Genomic DNA, 14,950 nt, shown 5'->3' on the forward strand with positions numbered 1-14,950 from the left:
AAAAGTAAGATATAGGCAAGATCATATGACCAACTACGGAGCAGGTTCAAGACAGAACGTCAGTACATTCACCTTCCATGGAGGAAGGTCTAGTCCAGTGATGGCGAACCTTTTGAGCTCGGCGTGTCAGCATTTTGAAAAACCCTAACTTAACTCTGGTGCCGTATCACATATAGAAATTTTTTGATATTTGCAACCATAGTAAAACAAAGACTTATATTTTTGATATTTATTTTATATATTTAAATGCCATTTAACAAAGAAAAATCAACCAAAAAAATGAGTTCGCGTGTCACCTCTGACACGCATGTCATAGGTTCGCCATCACTGGTCTAGTCATTATTTCTAACACTATGGGTAAGAATGAAGACCTGCCATATTTGAAGTAGTTTCTGTAAGAAGCAGTAGCAGTTTCACCTAGAAAGCAAATTAACCTCATGGGTAGTAATAAAATAACTTAAGTGATGCATAGAACTGTCTTAAATAAGGAAATAATCTACAGTGGGATAAAGACACACTATCAGTCAGGGTCCCAATGCAAGGCAAGAGTATCTGTCAGACCAGCACTTTCTTTGACTAAATTATTTAAGAGTTAAAAAGAGATTAATTAATATTTACCTCAGACTCGATCTCAAGTATCCTAATTAGATTACTTATCTTCCTACTTCATTTATTTGGCATTAACAAAATAAAGAGCCCAAAAAAACTCTGAATATAAACTATAAAATCAAATTCAAATTCAGATACTTATCCACACCGAAAGGGAAGAGAAATTGTTTCAGGATTTCGAACTATTAATTAAAACTTACTAAGACAGGAAAAGCTTCAGTCAGAGTTCCTTTTTCTGGAAGGGAACAAAACTTATAGAATTCATGGCTTCGATATGCTCTTTGCTTCACAAGTTGTACTGCATGAAGAACAAACTTGGCCAACACCTCAGAAGAACAAGAACACACTGTAACTTCTAAAATAAAAAAGAAGCAAAATTTTATACTGGTAAGATTCAAAATGGACATAAAATGATTTTAAGAATGCCCACTTATTAGGAAATAATATATCAATAATCAAATTATATATTCAAATGAAATTTGCATATTTTCTTAAAAACAAAGACTCAACAGAGTATTAATAAAGCTGAAAGGGCAGAAGATTCAGCTATGGAAAATAAATAAATCAGGATTAAAATAAACAACCACTATGCTGCAAATACCAGGAAACAGCAAGCTTTTCATAGGTGAACACACAATTATCCTAATCAGACACCTTTTAAAATCCCTCTCCCCTCTGCTAAGCTCAACCTTTCCTCTTCTTTTAGTAGAAAGCCAAGTAATTCCTGATAGAGGATTTTAATTTTAGAAACCTCTATTTTGTCATCATGCTTAAATTCCATTAGTATCTATTCAACTTCATTAATATTTTTTCCTAGTCTCTCCCTCTTGGCTTATTTGTATTCTATTTGCTTCTAGAAGGGATAATGTCAGAACTACATACGCTCAGCTTTATTCCGAGGTAGAGGTAAGCCCAAATCACTGTGAAGCAGGATCAGCAGCTTATCTACTGAATATCCACTCCTAAACAGGAAACTAAGCAGGGCTTAATTCTCTGGTTCACAAGGTCAAGTTGGCACAGAGCTCTGTGAACCTAATCAATTGCTAATAATACAAAACCTGATGTTATTAACAGTAAGTTTTATTTGAAATAGGAAACATCTGTAGTACTTTTTTTTCTTTTTGACACCCCCTAGCCCAGTGGCCGGCAAACTGCGGCTCGCGAGCCACATGCGGCTCTTTGGCCCCTTGAGTGTGGCTCTTCCACAAAATACCGACTTCTGCGTATGGGCCACCAAGTTTCAATCGCACTGTATGTGCACGCCTGCACGTGGTATTTTGTGGAAGAGCCACACTCAAGGGGCCAAAGAGCCGCATGTGGCTCGCAAGCTGCAGTTTGCCGACCACTGCCCTAGCCCTAGCCCCATCCCTGCCTGAGATCAAATTGACAAATAACATTAAGTTTAAGGCATGCAACCTGAGGATTTGATGTACTTAAACACTATGAAATGTTTACCACAATAAGGTTAGTTAACACACACTATACAGTTACCAATTTTCTCAATAGTAAGAACATTTAAAATCTACTCTCTTAGCAAATTTCAAGTATACAATTCAGTATTGTTAACTACAGTCACCATTAAATCTCTTGAATTTATTCATAGCTGAAAGTTTGTACTCTTCAACCAACATCTCCCCATTTCCTCCACCCTCTGTAGTACATTTCTAATCTGAGACTGTTAAATACTCTGATCTCTTTCCATTCTGAATCATCTGATAACTTTTTATTTAAAAAAAAACACACAACTAATTATTTTCAACAACAGCCTAAACAAGTCACAATTAGGGCATTATAATTACTAACATCTACCATCAAAAAGATTTCAGAATCAGTATTAACTGTAGATTTTTATTCTTTAAAATGATTAGTGTACATTTCATCAGAGCCTAACGTTATATATCTCCAAGGGGCTCTGTCTACATGCATGGCAGCCAGAGTCATTCAACAATGCAACTCTAACTCCAATCACTAACAGGTAAGGCATTATGCTAAACCAAGTCAAAATCTTGAATATTAAAACATTAAGATGGCCTGATGTGATGTATGAGCCAATGATAAATAATAACAGTTCTTTAAAAAGTTTAAAATCTACTAGCAAATCTAGAGTGCCAGATATACACCGAGTGGCCAGATTATTATGACCACCCCATCAGTACTTCGTTGGGCCACCTTTTGCCTTCAATACTATGGCGATTCTTCTTGGCATTGACTCCACGAGATGTTGAAAGGTAATGCGAGGAATCTGACACCATGCCTGATGAATAGCACTGTCCAGTTCTGTGAGATTTGACAGTGGTGGTACCAGCTGCCTGATGACTCTTTTAACTTCGTCCCACAAATGCTCAATTGGATACTCTGCTGATTGTGGGGGCCACCTAAGCAAGGTAAAGTCTCCCTCATGTTCTTGAAACCACTCCTGCACAATACGAGCACTGTGGCATGGCGCATTGTCTTGTTGGAAGAAGCCATCTCCATTGGGATACGCCATCAACATGATAGGATGAACTTGATCAGCAACGATACTTAGGTATGTTGTGCTATTCAGACATATATAATGACCTGGCCCTCTAGTAACTTCAGTGGGAAATTATAGCTAATTTGCCTACAAACGTCAGGTGGTCATAATAATCTGGCCACTCAGTGTATATTGTTATGAGGAAAATATGCATTACAAATACATGAACTTTATATAGCAGGGGTCCTCAAACTTTTTAAACAGGGGGCCAGTTCAGTGTCCCTCAGACCGTTGGAGGGCCGGACTATAGTTTAAAAAAAACTATGAACAAATTCCTATGCACACTGCACATATCTTATTTTGAAGTAAAAAAACAAAATGGGAACAAATACAATATTTGTATTTGCATGTGCCCTGCGGGACGTAGTTTGAGAACCCCTGTTATATAGTCACTAGAGGCCCGGTGCACAAAAATTTGTGCACTCGGGGGGGGGGGGGCGGGGGGGTCCCTCAGCCCGGCCTGTGCCCTCTCGCAGTCTGGGACCTCTCGGGAGATAACGACCTGCTGGCTTAGGCCTGCTCCCGGGTGGCAGAGGGCAGGCCCAATCCCTAGGTGCAGCGCCTGGTCGGGCTCAGAGCAGGGCTGATTGGGGAGTTGGGGCGCGGCCCACTGTCATGCACAGAGCAGGGCGGATCGGGAGGTTGTGATGCCACCCTCAGTCAAGCTCAGGGTAGGGCCAATTGGGGGGTTGGGGCACTGCCCCGTCACACTCAAGGCAGAGTCGATGGGGAGGTTGTGGCACCACACCCTGCCACGCAAAGAGCAGGGCCGATCAGGGGGTTGGGGCGCTGCCCCCCGTCACACACAGAGCAGGGACCATCAGGGGGGTTGGGGCTCCGTACCCTGTCACACACAGAGCAGGGTCAATCAGGGGTTTGGGAAGCTCCCCCCTGTCACGCACAGAGCAGGGCCCATCAGGGGGTTGGGGTGCTGCCCCCTGTCACGCACAGAGCAGGGCCCATCAGGGGTTTGGGGAGCTCCCCCCTGTCACGCACAGAGCAGGGCCAATAGGGGAGTTGGGGCACCACCCCCTGTCACACACAGAGCAGGGTCCGTGGGGGGGGGGGGGGGGGGGGGGGGGAGTTGGGGCGCCACACCCTGTCACACACAGAGCAGGGCCGATCAGGAGGTTGGGGCGCCGCCACTGTCACACTCAGGGCAGGGCCGATGGGGAGGTATGGCTCTACCCCGTCTCACATAGAGCAGGGCCCGTGGGGGGGGGGGGGGGGGTTGGGGTGCTGCCCCCTGTCACACACAGAGCTGCAGAGCAATCAGGAGGTTTGGGCGCTGCCCCCTGTCATGCTGATCCTGGTGCCAGGAAGCCTCGAGGCTCCGCTGATCCCGCCCGGCAGGGTCACAGATCCGGGTCCCAGACCGCAGACAGCCTTGCCTGCTGCCGCCTGCCTTCAGTATGCAAATTAGCCGCCATCTTGTTGCTTCAGGGTGGGGGTCCCCACTGGGGTGCCTGGCCAGTCTGGGTGAGGGGCTGAGGGCCATTTTCAGACTGGCGGGCGACTGGAGCTCCAAACCTCTCCTTTTTCTCTTTTCTTTTTATTCTGGCATTTATTTACCTTCTATGGCTGTCACTGGAGCTGAGAGCCGGCTTTCTCTCTGAGGCTCGGCTGAAAGCAGGTTTCTGGCCTTTGTTTTCTGTATTTGAAACAATGTTGCGACTCCAGCTCTGAGATCCCGGCTGACTGACAGGAGGTTTCTGGGCTTTTGTTTATCTTCTATAAATGTTACTATGTTTCCAACTGAAGCTCAGAGGCCGGCGGGGTTGGAGTCTGCAGTCACTGAAGGAAGCAAGCCTCCCTGTTCGCATCAACTGCCTGGCTGCCGGCCGCCATCTTGGCTGACAGTTACTTTGTATATCTCCCTGATTAGCCAATGGGAAGGGTAGCGGTCGTACGCCAATTACCATGTTTCTCTTTTATTAGTGTAGATAATCATAAAAGAGATAGAATGTACAGAAAGATAAGTGCTCAATATAGACTTTAGTTTTACTTACCAGCCCATGTTGCACCCTCAGGAACCTCAATAAAATGCCTTCGAATTTGACCAGGTTTAAAATGTACATCTGTAAAGGCTAGATCATAGTGTGAGGATTCATTTACTCTGAAAATTAATATAAATTATTGATTAAATGTGATACTCTCATAAAAAAAGGCTTTATATTAATTATAAGCCCACTACTACTCTAGATTTTAATAGTTCATTAGAAATTAATACTTAAAGGCTGGTTACAAAACAGTGTGCATAATACAATCTCACTTTTGCAACATATTAGCAGAGATAATAAACTCTGGCTAGCCCAGTATAAATGGTTTTTCTACTTTTTACCTGTCTGCTTTATAATCTATAAGATACACATACACACACAATAAGCAAGTTCACTTTTTTCATTAAAGAAATTGTGCTTCATTCACAGAATTTTTCCAATTATCAGAATCTGGGCTATAGAGAGCTCTAAATATTACAACCAAAGGTAATTTTTTATGTCATTGGTACTGATTGTAGCTCTAAGACTACTATTAAATAAACCCCCTTTTGTAGTTTCAAAATGTTTGCAAAGCATAATGACACAGTAAAGAAAAAATATACTTTCATAGCATTTTTGTAAGAAGTCAATGAAACATAAAGGTCTAATGTATATTACCCACTATGAAAACCTAAAGTACACACTAAGGACAAATTCTAGTCAGTGTGACAAAAATTTAATGAGAGCCTACTATATATAAGGCATTGTTATTAGGAGTCCTTTGCCACAAACAATCAAGAGGGGACAGAAAAACCACCTGAGACATTTAATGCAACACGTTCTTGGTAGACAGGAAGTGTTAGAAGAGATTTGGTCCAATGCAAAGGAACCAGGGAAAGCTTCCTGAAGGAGGTAATGTCTCAGCTGATGCCTGAATCTTATACATTACTTTGTCTAGGCTCCTGCTGGACTTCTAGAAAACAAGGTTGAGAACTTAGCTGTCCTGGAATTGTTCATGTGTATGTCACTTTTTACCTCCTCAATTCCATCCTATGTTTCGTATAGGCTGAGACTATTGCACATTTAATATTTACCAGGTAACTAATTCTATATAAAAACTGTTAACTTAGAACTTTCTATTGTTTCCAATACTCACATAATCTCAATCCTGTCCTTATTCTACTCAACAATTTGTTTTGTATAAATACTGTAAAATGGGCTCCATATTGAACATGTAAGATACAGTTCCTGTGTTTTCTTCAGTGGGCTCACAGTCAAATGGGTGGGTAAGTGGGTAAATTAAATAAAAAACGACAATACATTCGCTGAAGTCTGTGTTACAGGCATGTAAAAAGCATTAGGAAGCAGCAAGAAGGGCCTCCCTTCCCCTGGGGATGACCAGGAACATGCTTGGTGGTTGAGAGACAGGAAACCGAAGCACAGAAATCAACCCAGTCCTGAGGTTGCCCGGAGTGTCAGCATCTGTGACCTCATGGAATATGATGTATGTAAAAATGACAGGAAACACTGATTTATAAAGGATCCTTGTTTGCTATTTTAAGGAGCACAACTTGGTCCTTGAACATGCCACTGATATATTTAAATGGGAAGCAATATGATCAGCCTTGAATTCCTTGGCTTCAGGTGGAAGACAAGATGGAAAGCGAAGAGTCTGGAAACAGCAGGTGACTGGAGAAGTGGAAGAACCAGGAGAAAACAGTAATCCCAGAGACAAGGGGATTAAAATGGAGTGGGACCAGAAGAGAATGAAGTCATATATTAATATTTCAGAGGGATTGGGCAAGATGAAGACTAAGAGGTCCTCTGAATCAGGCATCCTGGTGGAAGGCAGTTTCAATGCAGGGGCACAGAACAGATGTCATCACTTATTCTCACAGTGAACAAGGAATAACATGGTTGACTATGTGCCACTTGAACTTGGAGCAAGGAGAAGAACTAAAGCCTGGTTATCTAGTTCTTGCCAATTAACCCTTTAGAAGTTCACATTGTTGTCATAAGTAACCATTAAAAAAAATTTGTTGACCCTTGAACAACATGGGGATAAGGGTGTTGACCCTGTAAGCAGCCAAAAATCCATGTACAACTTTTGATTCCCCCAAAACTTAGTTCTCCCTCAGTAGCCACAGGGGATTGGTTCCAGGACAACCCATGGGGTACCAAAATCTGAAGATGCTTAAGCCCCTGTATAAAATGGTGTAGATTAGAGCAGAGTCAGCCTTCCACACCTGTGGACTCCCAACTACGAATCAAAAACAGTGTAAGTATAGGCATTTATTGAAAAAATTCACAAGTAAGTGAACGCACACAGTTAAAACCTGTGTTGTTCAAGGGTCAGTTGTTACTGTACAGGTAATGTGTTACTTACTTTGATGCTATAACTGCGGTGACTGGAACTCTGAACAGAGGACCTGCATTAGGGGATGCTATATCATAGCCACATACCTAAAAAACAGCATGTTAATGTTTCGGTATCCATAAATTAAACAAAGAAAAAAGGAAAAAGTGTAATCTATTCATAGAATAAATTAATCTAATATGAAAATTTAAAGGTCTTAAGCACAAGTTGATTAATTTTCTGCTTCAGGTCACATGATTAATGGCAAATAGCCTAAATAAATACATGCAGGACAACCCTTGTCTAATTCACACTAATGGGGAAAAGGACTGCCACATAAAGTACTTTTAAACATTTTAAAGGTAAAGAAAGTTTAAAATAAATGAAGCTACCCCAATACCTCTGTATAATGTAATCCTTCTCTTAAGCCCCGGGGATCCACACGTATGTTTATATGTCTACATTGATTCATGAGTTCCAAATGGCTAGGACACTGAACCCAAGATGAGTTTGAAGTTAAAGCTAAATGAAGCTGAAGGGATATTTTTTCAGAGTTTTCTGGCATTAAAGAAAAACAAAAATTAAAGATTAGTACTTTCTCTTTCATTTAAAAAAGTTCAATCTTCTCAAAAAAATTTAGCAAATTTGTAAAAGGCACTAGGCAAAACACAGCTTAAATAAAAATCACAGAATCTTCCTCAAGCTTTAGTTCACTTATAATCCATTCACACTTTCACTCCACACTGCTAGAGCCTTAAATTAATATAAGGAGTTTGGGTGGATATTTTCCATTACTGCATGTGGAAATGATATTTGATCAACATGAAGACTGTCAAATATACAGTGAGGACTCTTTTGTTTACCTCATTGAGCAGAGGCACTCTTGGCTGCTTATACTTCCTACTCTGCCTTATACCCAAGTAGTAAAAGTGGAAAAGAAAAGGTATTTGATCATTTATCCACAATTTAATAAAAATGTAGGTCACTGAAGACCCATTTTGCATATTTTCCTGGATAGTCAGAATGCTAACTGAATTGCCATAGTATTGGAATCCCTAAGTGCCATCATTTTTTCTCTAAAATCTATAATATTTAAAATAATACACTGCCCCTGGCTGTGTGGCTCAACTGGTTGGAGCATTGGTCGTCCCATACACCAAAAGGTTACAGGTTTGATCCCTGATCAGGGCACATTGTTAGGTTACAGGTTTGATCGCTAATCTGGCATGTACAGGAGGCAACTGTTTGATGTTTCTCTCTCACCCTGATGTATTTCTCTTTCTCTCTCTCTCAAAATCAATGAAAACATATCCTTGGGTGAGGATTTAACAAAATAATAATAATAATAATAATAATAATAATAATAAAAGAATAATGACAATATTGTCAATTTATGTTTTCTCTTTAGAACATTAGCCCAAACAGCATTTCTCTATTATGATACTATTCACTTAAATAATAAATGTGAGCACTTTAGCTTACCATCCATTTAGTACTTACCAGTTTTTTCTGGAAATACAGGTTCAATGCCAACACCATGATCTGAAGGTGCCATCACCTGAACAGGATCTCTGAGGTAGATGCCACGGTTATTTCCAACGGTAACAGTGAAACCTAATTTATTAGCAAATGATGTATTCTGAACGAGGTAGTCATAGGCTTTATCAACCTAATTACAAGAACACAGAGAGTAAGATATAAATGGTTAGGTCAAGAAAATATTTTGTTGCAAGTTACCAATTTGATTTCACTTGTGGTAAAGTACAAGCAAAAAGTTAATTTCTATATATATTCAGCTCTCTAAAATTAAGAGGACAAGGATACTTTCATAGACAAATTACAGTCTAACTACTGGACTCACCTACCCTACTTTCTTCATTCACATTATTATTCCCAACTGACCAAAGTGAAGAACTCTCCCATATGCCAGTATAATTTACCAGTTTTTGCCCTTTACCTGTTTGCTTTGAATTTCTACCCTCTATATGTTCTACATGTATTATATTTCTCTATCTTACTGCAACAAATTTTGTCTTAACTAAAAAATTTGTTTTCATATCCTCTTTGCTTACAGTTCAGAGACCACTATGATGATATAATCTAGAATTAGATATACTTATTCATCATTATAACAGGAAATATTATCTAACAAAGCTAAAATATTTTCTCAATGACTTACAACACAGTTTCCATACAAACAACAATACCTGAATAATACCATGTCCTTGGGCAAATACTTCTATATTGTCAGCCTTCACTGCAGTGTTTTCTAGAGCTCTTCTAACTGAATGAACTGTATAGTTAACATTATTAGCTTTTAGGCCTAAAATTTAAAAAGAAAAAAGTGTTAGAGACCTCACTACTTTGAAACCTTTCCCCCTTCACCAGTACAGATAGCATGTGCATTCCCTGGTTTTCATGTCTTGTGCTTCAACACTCACTTTTAAATCTTAAAAAAACAAAACCAAAAAACCCACTAAACAATCTAACCAAAACTGCTGGCATCACACAAAAACTTATGTAAGAAAAATGACTGTGTTCCCATTATGAAAGGGCATGAAAACAGGCTATGCAGAGATAATGTAAATGTAAGAAGCATATACCTAAAGGCATTCCAATAACATTTGCTTTAAAACACTGCTGGTCAAACAATACAGGGTTGAGCAAAAGTAGGCTTACAGTTGTGAGTATACAAAACAGTTTATTCTTATATTAGTATTTACTAATCATTCTATTATCTTCCATATGAACAACTGTAAACCTACTTTTGCTACCACTGTATAGTTGCTGGCAGTAGTTTTCAACCTGACTGCATGTAATAAAAACACCAGGAGAACTTAAAGAAGAAGAAAAGATGCTAAGCCTCACCACAGACCAATTAAAGTAGCATCTTTGAGACTAGATCCCAGGCACAAATATGAATTAAAAGCTTCCAGGGTAATGCTAGGGAGCACCCAGGCTGGGAATGACTGTTCTACAGGAAGGATATGGAGGCCACCAATCTGTAAACCCTGCATTAATGCCTGCTGTTAAGGATCAAAGATAAGTAATATAGTATTGCTGCCCTCTCCAGAGCTCAACAAACGTGTAAATTCTTATGATATTGTAAGAAATGAGCAAAACAAACATGGAAACATCATGCCGCTGTAAGAGCAAATAAGGTGAAGCTCTATCAGAGGGACAAATACATGCACAGGAGTTTGCAAGTCCAAAAAATGGGAGAAAGGAATTCTAGGCAGAGAGCAGTATGACCAAAGGCAGGAGGCATGCCCAAACTTGAAATATCTGGAGTATGCATGCATATAAGCCAAACCAATGGACATGGACAACAGGGGGATGAGAGCATGAGTGGGGGGTGGCGGGGAGGATGGGGATTTAATGGGGGGGATGAGGATACATTTGTAATACCTTAATAAAGAATTAAAAATATATATATTTGGAGAGGTTGAACAGGACTAGTAATAAGGGGAGTCCTGGAAATTATATCAGAGGGACACTTCTGAAGTAAAACTGTCACAACAGTCTGGGTACCCTAACTTTGAGTGCTAGTCAATGTCAATGCCACCCTATTTCATGATATAAGCCTCCTGCACAGCATACTAGAAATTCCTATGTCTCTTTCCACTTCACTTTGCTCCACAGAAATATTCATTACCTTCCAATAACGAATACAGACTATTACTTTTTAAAAAAATATTTTTTAAAAAATAGATTCGAGAGAGAGAGGAAGCGGGGCAGTGGAGAGGGGGGTGGAAAGAAACATTGACTGGTTGCCTCCTGCATGTCTTCCTGAACTTGCAACCTGGGTATGTGCCCTAATTGGGGATCAAACATGCCACCTCTTGGTGTACGGACGAGGCTCCTACCAACCGAGCCACACCAACCTGGGTGATAACTATTTAGTATTTTTTTTCATAGGTTGTCTCCTCCAACCATAATATAAACTCCACATGGACAGACATTTTTGATGTTTTGTTCACTAATTTAGCCCCTGAGCTAAAAGAATGCTTGATAGTCATTAATAGCCAATAAATAAATCTATTTGTTGAATGGATAATGAATACACAGTCAAATCATTATCATCATATAAATTATTCTCACCTTAAACTTTACTTTGAGTCCCAGAACATTATCAATTCTATCACATTTTTTCACCATAAGAATTTCAGAAAATGAAAACAACTGTCTGTAATAAGGTAAGATAAACTTATTCAATAATCCTCTATAATAAAGAGCTAATATGCTAATTAGACTGGACAGCGAAATTTCCTTCCGGAAAGACCAGTGGGTGGGGGGCGGGGCGGAGAGGCACCTGGAGAGGCAGCCTGAGGGGAATGAGGGCTAAGCCACTTGCAGGAATTTCGTGCATCAGGCCTCTAGTTTTTTATGTCTATTACCTAAATATTATGCTATAAACATAAAATTGTCCAGATACTTAATACCTACTTACCTAATCTTATAAATAAACAATACATTTCAGTAGCAGGACTAAGGTAAATTATAAAATAATACATTTAAAATCCATTTTATATGCCATGTCTATCTCATTAAGAAAAGTAATTAGCCCTGGCCATTGTGAACCAGTTGTTAGAGCATAGGACCGCACACTGAAGGGTCTTGGGTTGGATTCCCAGTCAAGGACAGGTACCTGGGTTGCAAGTTCTATCCTGCATGCAAGAGACACCCAAATGATGTGTCTTTCTCACGTTGATCTCTCTCTCCCTCCCTCCCCTCCTTCCACTCTCTAAAAATCAAGGGGAAAAATATCCCTGGGTGAGAATTAACAAAAAAAGGAAGGAAGGAAGGAAGGAAGGAAGGAAGGAAGGAAGGAAGGAAGGAAGGAAGGAAGGAAGGAAGAAAGGGAGGGAGGGAGGGAGGGAGGGAGGGAGGGGGAAGGAAAGAAATTAAACTGTTTAAAATATATGTGCAATAGCTAAAAATTCACCATCGCTTTACTGGAAATAGTACCACGTAGAGCAGTAAGAAATGTCCTTACCTGAAAGTATCAGGGCGATACCTCCACATGCATTGGGAGAAGACATGGATGTCCCATTCATTAGTTGAGTTCCTCTCAATGTCCAGTTAGGAACAGAAGCAATGGCTCCTCCTGGTGCACTGATACTCACTCCAAGGGCCCCATCAGCACTGAATAAAAGGCCATTAGTTTGCTTACAATGATAATAACTGGATAAAGATGGGTGTTCAAATAATTTACAGTATAATCCCGTGGACTACTTGAAATCATTGGAATCAATGGAAAAAATACCCAGCACAACTGTTTCACCATTGAGCAGTTTTTTCCTTTGTAAATGATCAAAATCTGTGTGTGTGTGTTCTGTGTGTAACAGACTTAGGTGTAAAAGGTTATCGGGTATGTTTATGAAAAAAAAATTAAATAAATTCTTTAAAATAAATTTTGCCATTGCTCAGACTCCTTGATGAATATACTTCTCTCGGCCATGAGTATAAGCTTTGCCTTTGTCTGAATTAATACAGCACTGTCCAATAGAAATATGTGGGACACGTGTCATTATAAATTTTCTAAAAGCTTCATTTACAAAACGTGACAAGAATTTGAAGTTAATTTTAATGATGTACTTTCTAATTCAACATATCCAAAATATAATTTCAATATGTAACTGATAGAAAAATGTGAGTTAATTTATATTTTTTTGTACTGGAAAGTATATGTAAAGTTAGTACTTACAGCACATCTTAATTCAGACTAACTTCATGGGATTAGCGGCTGACATATTGGACAAAATCAACAGTGCTGTCTGGTTTAGGGCTTTGGCTCTAAATTAATGAATTAAAGTCCGGAGAGTTCATTATCTCATTGTCCCCAAACACAAGCTCTGCCCTCTGCCCCAAGTAAAGGAAGAATAAAGGCACACTACACTTCTTTCCACCTGGAAGAGTGGCCATAAATTCCCCACAGATGGTGCTGTCCTCTCCTTTGTACCATTCTTCCCCAACTGACTAAATTATTTTTATTCTTGGGAGGGATACTAGTGCAATTTGGTTTCATATTTTTACACAGAGATCTGAAAGCATGCAAATCATATCTTCCTCACGAAATGGGTTAGTGGCATCCCTTTTAATAATTATCTTAAAACAAATATTGTGAAGTAAATATCTGTTGACCTGTAGTATTATCAAGTGACAAAAGTGCCTGAATAGTGTAATCTTCCATTTATGCACAGAATGACTAAAAGGTTGTTACCCAAATATACAACAGATGAAATTTAAGGTAATTTTTGCTTACTTCTTGGCATCATCTATATTGTCTACCACTGTTCACAATGAGTATTTGGTATCTTATTATTAAAGAAAATAACTTGAAAGAGTGATCAATTCTAACAGACTTACTTCCTGTATTAATTTTCCACTAATCTGTGAAAGTGGCTAATAGGAAAACATTTAATCTGTGTTCTAAAAATGGGTTCTATAAAATGTGAATAAAAATTGTATTAAAAAAATTTATAATATAAACCTTACATATTTCTTATAAAAACCTTATGCAAACATTATATTAAAATTTCCTTAAAATATGCCGAAACCGGTTTGGCTCAGTGGATAGAGCGTTGGCCTGCGGACTGAAAGTTCCCAGGTTCGATTCCGGTCAGGGGCATGTACCTTGGTTGCAGGCACATCCCCAGTGGGAGATGTCGGGGAGGCAGCTGATCGATGTTTCTCTCTCATCGATGTTTCTAACTCTCTATCTCTCTCCCTTCCTCTCTGTAAAAAATCAATAAAATATATTTTTTTAAAATAAATAAATAAAATTTCCTTAAAATAAAAAACTTTTCTTTTCTTCTAAAATACAACATTTAATAAAATTCAAAACATGTTTCTGTAGCTACTGTTTGGTAATCTGCCTTTAAGATATATGCCATACTTGCAAACATCAAGAATACAAGTAACTTCTTTGTCTGGCAGTCTTTCCTGATAAAGAGGATTTTTAAAACAGGCCTACAGAATATATTTATTCAGTGATCATTAGTCAATGTTTTATATTCACACCCTGTCCAGTAATTAAAAACCAAGTCTTTTCAATAATATTCAAGTTTATAGTACAGTAAACATGAAACCAATTCTCTCAATTCTTAGGAAAACTGGTTTATGAACCACTATCTGCTTAATCAGAGCTTCCCCCACAATTCATAAACTCATTTTCTTAAAATAATTATTTAAAAGTTCTATATAAAAATAAGACTGACAAAAGCTAGTTTAAACATTCTCTAATGCTTGCTGTTTATCCTGACTATAAGATAAAACAATATTTAAAAATCAATTTTAGAAAAGAACAAGTTTAATAATTAATGCATTTATTAACTAAACATAAAAGATATAAACATTTGCTGACTTTGACTCTTATCCTATTTCTAGCCACTCGTACTCAATGATGTGTAGTTTTAGGCCAGTTAGTTGGGCTAATGAGGGCAGTCTATGACATAGGTGAAAATATAGGCAAAGCTTCTTCAACCACAT

The 14,950-nt window shown here is 38.9% G+C and overlaps 1 protein-coding gene across 4 annotated transcripts in view; it reads right to left on the reverse strand.

The window, feature by feature from the left end:
* Window positions 1–14,950, reverse strand: part of TPP2 (tripeptidyl peptidase 2) — an 86,630-nt gene that overhangs the window by 27,221 nt on the left and 44,459 nt on the right. For all 4 annotated transcript variants that reach the window (XM_070408630.1, XM_070408632.1, XM_070408634.1 and 1 more), the window contains 7 exons: window positions 12,456–12,604; window positions 9,667–9,782; window positions 8,960–9,128; window positions 7,860–8,017; window positions 7,490–7,566; window positions 5,134–5,240; window positions 810–964 (listed from right to left, as the gene is read on the reverse strand). In XM_070408630.1, coding sequence (XP_070264731.1) covers window positions 810–964; window positions 5,134–5,240; window positions 7,490–7,566; window positions 7,860–8,017; window positions 8,960–9,128; window positions 9,667–9,782; window positions 12,456–12,604 — 931 coding nt within the window. The remainder of the gene's footprint in view (window positions 1–809; window positions 965–5,133; window positions 5,241–7,489; window positions 7,567–7,859; window positions 8,018–8,959; window positions 9,129–9,666; window positions 9,783–12,455; window positions 12,605–14,950) is intronic.

The sequence above is a fragment of the Myotis yumanensis genome, unplaced genomic scaffold (genome assembly GCF_028538775.1).
Source record: "Myotis yumanensis isolate MYYU_CA2020_CCGP unplaced genomic scaffold, mMyoYum1.0.hap1 SCAF_3, whole genome shotgun sequence".
Classification (NCBI taxonomy): Eukaryota; Metazoa; Chordata; class Mammalia; order Chiroptera; family Vespertilionidae; genus Myotis; species Myotis yumanensis.